This window comes from Mirounga leonina, unplaced genomic scaffold, assembly GCF_011800145.1.
Source record: "Mirounga leonina isolate KUSES-001 unplaced genomic scaffold, KU_Mleo_1.0 Mir_126, whole genome shotgun sequence".
NCBI classification, from domain to species: domain Eukaryota; kingdom Metazoa; phylum Chordata; class Mammalia; order Carnivora; family Phocidae; genus Mirounga; species Mirounga leonina.
Genome location: NW_023270314.1, coordinates 12,491,767 through 12,497,601, shown reverse-complemented (window position 1 = coordinate 12,497,601; position 5,835 = coordinate 12,491,767). Strand labels below are relative to the sequence as shown.

Genomic DNA, 5,835 nt, shown 5'->3' with positions numbered 1-5,835 from the left:
CAAAACACCAACTACAATAAAATGTTATCAGTAATTCTCATTAAGCTTGGAAGGTCTACCTTCTGGTCTTCTGGACACAGGTGACATTGTTGTCTTTTTAAAGCTAAACAGGGATTTATTTAGAACCCACTCATGATTGTAAAGTTTGGCTTCCCATTTTCCCTTTGGTAAAAGAAAACCTGTAGGGGATCTTGTTGCTATTTCTTACAGGCAAGAAGGGTTAGTCTCTGTTTTCCAGCTTTGCTCTGGTTAAATGCAGGCATTTCTCAGGGCTATAAACAGCAAACTCAGTTCTCCAATTGCTTTGATCTCTCCATTCTCTCCAAGCTGTAAAAGTAAGAACACACGAGTATTTGAGCATTTATACCATGCTTTTTAAAAAAAAAAAAAAAAAGATTTTATTTATTTATTTGAGAGAGAGAGAATGAGAGAGAGAGAACACCTGAGAGGGGATAGGGTCAGAGGATGAAGCAGACTCCCTGCCGAGCAGGAAGCCCGATGCGGGACTTGATCCAGGGACTCCAGGATCATGACCTGAGCCGAAGGCAGTCGCTTAACCAACTGAGCCACCCAGGCGCCCTATACCATGCTTTTTAAAGAGGAACAAAATAGAAAAAGATGGTGAAGTTGCTGGAGACAGAAACCAAGTTTTTTCCTTTTTGTAAAATAGTCTTAATAATACCCTTTTAGCGAGACTATAATATGATTTGCCATAGACCTTAAAATTATGGCTAATTGAACTGAAAGGGCACCAGCAGGCACCGCTCTCAATTCCATCTACACTAATAAAACTGTTTCAAGTCACTTCCTCCCCAGAGCAAGCAGATGGAAGCTGTGCAGGCATCTGCGGGACCGAATGCCCCCCATTAGGCCTGGTCCTGCCTTATCCCCTCGCCGACAGTCTATGACCAACTAATTATAACAGCTCAGCTCACACAGCTTTGAATCAAAACTGCACATTTACCGGTACACGTGGGTTTTTTCTGTTCCCACCTCTCTAACAAAGGGAAAAAAATACAGGTGTTCACTTTTGTGGGGAAAATACCAAATAAGTCCCATCCAGTTGCTTTAATTAGTAGAAAGCGGATACACATTCTAAACACCACTTCTTTCCTCCTCCTTCCAAGTCCTATGTGAGTGAGGCTTTCAGACTCCATAGGAGAGGAAGGTAAATTCAAGTCCAAAGCATCCTCCTCTGAAATTCCTCTAATCTATTAAATTTGCTGTAGATTCTTTCAAGGAAAACCATAAGCCATCATTGTCCTTGATGCTTTGTTCTCCTTTCTCTTCCTGCTGTCTCCCATCATTCCCCCTTTCATACTTCCTTGCACATAATGCCAAGCGGTACTTCTTAGATCTCAAAGACGCCCAAGAGCATAAAGAATGCTTCAAGTTCTCTTGCCCTACTGTCTATCATGCATTCTACCACAGCCTGCCCTCTGCTGTTACCTCCAGTCTCAGAGAATTAACATCTCCAAGACGCCCTTCCATTTCAGCCAGTGCTGACCAGTTTCCCCTCAGGTTGAGCTTCCTCAGAGTAACATTTCTCTCTCACCTATGCTTTCTGGAGCCACTGGGTTAAAAAAAAAAAAGCATAACCACTCTTCCACATGGCACCTTATTGCAAATGTGAAAGTCAATTCTCTTAAAATGGGTTAAAAGCTTTAAAATCTATTTCCCCACATGGATCCCCCTCAGATGTTTCTCTCTCACACTGCATTTTTCTAAAGCCAACAAAGTAAACCGACATCAGGAATTCTTCAAACCGGAAGTGCAAAGCACTTCTTGGCAATGGCGTCCTAATATTCAGCCCTCCTCTCCTGGGTAAGAGACCCATGACAAGAGAATTGATCTTCACAGTGAAAGACTACAAAGACTTCAATGATCACAGCAATGGTCACATTCATTAAATCATGAGCGGGAAGAAATACTTTTTTTTTTTTTAAAGAAACATCAAGGTGGAAAAAAGGGAAGATTGAGGTTACACCTGTTACTAAAAATTCCATCAGCTAGAACCTTCATGCTGCTAAGGTTTAATTGTACCCACTTGCAAGAGCATCACTTTCGCTGCTAGTAATCATTCCTCTGGTTTTTGGATGAGTCACAACTGCTAGTCTGAGCCTTCTACTAGTAGTTCTTTTCCCCAAATAGGCCACGTGATAGTATCATTCTCTGTACAAATGCACACTAGCCTACGCCAGATAGATGCTCACTGGGGACATGAGGGAGGGAAGAAACCAGAAAGGAAACGGAAAAGAGAGAGGAAGAAAAGAGAATTTCCAGTTCAGACTTGCATTCACTCTAATAATTCCATTCTATTTGAAACTCCATAAAAGAAATTGGGGGTCGCTCACTCTTGCTTTTAAATTAAAATCAATAGCTGTTAGGTATGATAATTAAATATAAGTATCAATCATTCCAGAAATTCATCCTATAGGTAAGTACAACTCTTCTGTTATGGTTGTTCTGGGTTTATTTCTCCAAGTTTTAGATCATCAAGTCAATGGCTTCCAAAATTACCTCAAATAAATTTGTCCCCGAGTACTCCTCTGTTTTTAAACAAATCCTTGTTCAAGTTATATGAATCAGTAGGAATATCGAATTTCCTGAAGAATTAATAATACTAAAACGAACACAAATTGCTGCTGGTAAGAATGCTGGGTGGGATTCAAGAGACCTGCATTCTGGCCCTGGCCCTGCCACTGGTCATGCCCAGAACATGGGGTGATGAGCTTAGAGGACCTAACTTCCCAGCCATTCTATGGTTTGCAAAATTTGGAGACTTATTTATAAATATACAGATATATATAATATATACAGGTATATTATATATATGCACCTAAATAATCAAACTGATGCAGGCGAATCAAGTAGAAAATTATACATAGGGAAAAAAGAAAGAAAGGGAAGGAAAGAAAAACATTTGTCTCTCCTATTTAATAGGTTAGCATTAATAGTTATTAGTAGTACCTTTTTCACTGTGTCCTTCAGCATTTGCACATTTCTCTGGATATGCTGGTCATCGCTCTCAATACGCTACAAAATGAAAACCAGAGCACTTATTTTAATACTGTTGTTCTGAAGCTTTATGAACTCCAGCGTCCCTAATTGAGGTGTGTTACGATGCACCTGGAGTTAAAAGTTCTTAGCAATTTTGCCCACAATGACCTAGATTTCACCAGTGACCTAGATTTTCAGAGCTCTTAAATTCCCTTGGACGCCAAAATCCAGTCATTTCCCTTACATGGGACCTCTCTTCATCTTTGGGAAATCCTACTGAGGTTTAAGTTTGTGGAAAGAGTGGAGTGGTTTATGCAAATTCTGTGAAGAATAAAACCCTAACTCTACAAAAAAAAAAAAAATGTATGCTCAGAACAAGAAACAGACATAAAATGAAGAGGCCGTCTTCAATAAATACTAGGTCCCTTCACTCTGCGCACTCCTCTCCAGTCTTTTTTCATCATTTTAAATGTTCAGAGCCATCAAGGAAGGTCACACACCTCTGACTTTGTCACTTCTCCTGACATCCAAGGGGCAACCATCTTTGCCCACCCAGCACTGAACATTAAATCTTTCTGTTACTTTCTCTCTCCCATCCCTTCCATTTATACTCGGGGCATCTGTGTCCACATCTAGGCATTTTCCCTTAAAGTTCCCAACGCCTTTGTCGTCTCACATAACCTGAGTTGCTTTTTCCCAGGGACAAAGGAGCCTTCTGTGCTCTTGTCTTTCAGACCCCCTTCATCACCATATATTCAAAATGTGACTCAATTAAAGTAGTGATTCCAAGTGACTCTTGTGATGGTGTTGCTGAGGCACCTCTTGCTGCCAGCACAGAAAGGGGCAGGGCAGAGAAGGGCTCTAAAGGGAAGAAGGGGGGAAGGCAGGCAAATAGGAGAGGGTGGAGTTAGGCTGGGAGAAGAACTCACACATTGGCTTAGCCTGTTGCTGAGCTTGGCCAAGAAGGGCACCACCTCCTGCATATAGGGCTGGAATCTATGGGATTGGGGGAGCAGTACTTCTTCAAGGGTAAAGTTCAGCACCTCCTTCATCAGATAGCAGCGCTCTCCTGCCTGCAGGCAAAAGTGAAACAGCAGGGATCATATTAGAGGGCATCCAGGAGACCCAAACCATCATCACCAGCATCCAAATAACCATGGATGACACATTGCCCTGCTCATGATGACTATGGCTTACATTGACTCCGTGGAACAGTTTATCCCCAATGAGACGAACATCTGTGTTGTTATCTGCCAAACTAGCCTGGAAGAGAAGAAAAGACTAAGTGCCTGGACATCGAAGAGATAGAAGAAAAGTCTGTGAGTAGAGATGCACTCTATCCATTCTCCCCAGAGCAGCCCCATGAAGCCTAAAGAAAGAATTCAGATGTGTGCATGAGTTTAAAATAATGCACAGAGGAGTAAGGGGGAAGAACAGTCAGGTGGGTTCATAAATGCGCTTTTTGGAGTAAAACTCAACGTACATATCATCAAGGCCAAAATGGAAGGTCTTCTGGTAAAGCTCAATCTCCAAAGAGTCTCTAAAGAGACATAGGAAATAATCTCTGGTCTGCCAGTGAGGATAGATGAGGATAGATGATGGGTTCTCAAAGATCTTAGTAGCGCTCTGGAGAAATTTTTAGGAACTATTATCAGGTTTCAAGTAGAGAAGATGCGAAAGAGAGAGAGAGACTGAGATGAGTACCTCCTCAGCCAGCATGAAGGTGCGGTTGGTTATATAGGGCTGCTGGAAGTCAGAGTGGTTAAGCCTGCAGTGAGAGCCGATGGGCACAGCTGCTCCTCCCTGCACCCACAGGGCAAGGAGAAGGAGGCAGCTGGAGGCCAGAGTTCCCATAAGGGAAGAGTTCACACATTTCTGCAGGGCAGCCATCGCAGACAACTCTAACTGGAGCAAAGGGTGACTAGAAAAGGAGAACCTGGTATCAAGAGAACAAGAAGCAAAAACATAAAGGCAAACCATTAGGTATCAGGAAGCATATCACATCAAACGAACCCATCTTAGCAAGTTTGCTGAAACACTTACCTGTTTCGATGATTCTGCTTGTGAGGGGAAGGCAGAAGTTGCCGCTTTTATAGCCCCCAAAACACACATTTTTTTAGTAAAAAGTATGACATCAGCAATTATCTAATTTCCAGTACGGTCTTCTGAGAACTACCTAACCACCACAGGAGCCCACAAAACGCCACCTCCTATTTTTCCCACCTTGAAATGCGAGTGTTTCCCTAAACGTCACTATTAGGGCCCCGAAGGTGTTTTTACAGATAAATCCCAGAAATTGTCTAAACCCCACTTATTTTTCAAAGAAAACGATTGCTTTGTCTTCATAGATTCCAGATTCAGTATAATATTTTTTGATCTTCTGTAGTAGCTGAGTAAACAGTTTGGTCATGGACTCATTTTCCCACCAGCTTCATAGATTCTTATCTCATTAAAGGTGATCAGAAATAAAGGACCCGAGTCCTATATCCTTTACTTTAAAATAAATAGTGATAGCTTGGAGGTAATTCCATTTTTAAAAATAATTTTATCTCTCTCTTTTTTTTAATATGTTGAATCCTGAGGAAGACTCACATTTTAAAAATAACAGTGTTGGCTAATCTAAGCATTGTTTTCCTCCCATTCTGTGACTTTCTAAAGTAATCTTAATGATTATGGTGGATGCAAATAGATCTTAAAATTTTTTTATTGAGGGACGCCTGGCTAGCTCAGTCAGTAGAGAATGTGACTCTCTTGATGTTGGGGTCATGAGTTTGAGCCCCACATTGGGTGTAGAGACTACTTAAAAAAATTTTTTTATTGAATTATAATTGGTAT

The 5,835-nt window shown here is 41.4% G+C and overlaps 1 protein-coding gene across 1 annotated transcript; it reads right to left on the bottom strand.

Annotated features, from left to right (window-relative positions):
* Positions 1-249: 249 nt before the first annotated feature.
* On the bottom strand, positions 250-4,890 carry IL22 (interleukin 22). The gene is made up of 5 exons (XM_035001965.1): positions 4,705-4,890; positions 4,198-4,263; positions 3,930-4,073; positions 2,971-3,036; positions 250-327 (listed from the first exon to the last, which is right to left on the bottom strand). Exons 1-5 carry the CDS (start codon positions 4,888-4,890, stop codon positions 250-252), a joined length of 540 nt encoding a protein of 179 aa, XP_034857856.1.
* Positions 4,891-5,835: the final 945 nt, after the last annotated feature.

Excerpts from the sequence above, each read along its gene's own strand:
- IL22 (XM_035001965.1), bottom strand. The coding sequence starts at position 4,890 with ATGGCTGCCCTGCAGAAATGTGTGAACTCTTCCCTTATGGGAACTCTG. Across the intron at positions 4,074-4,197 it reads AACTGTTCCACGGAGTCAAT|GCAGGAGAGCGCTGCTATCT; the intron begins GTAAGCCATAGT and ends TTTTGCCTGCAG. Across the intron at positions 3,037-3,929 it reads GCAACAGGCTAAGCCAATGT|CGTATTGAGAGCGATGACCA; the intron begins GTGAGTTCTTCT and ends TTCATTTTGTAG.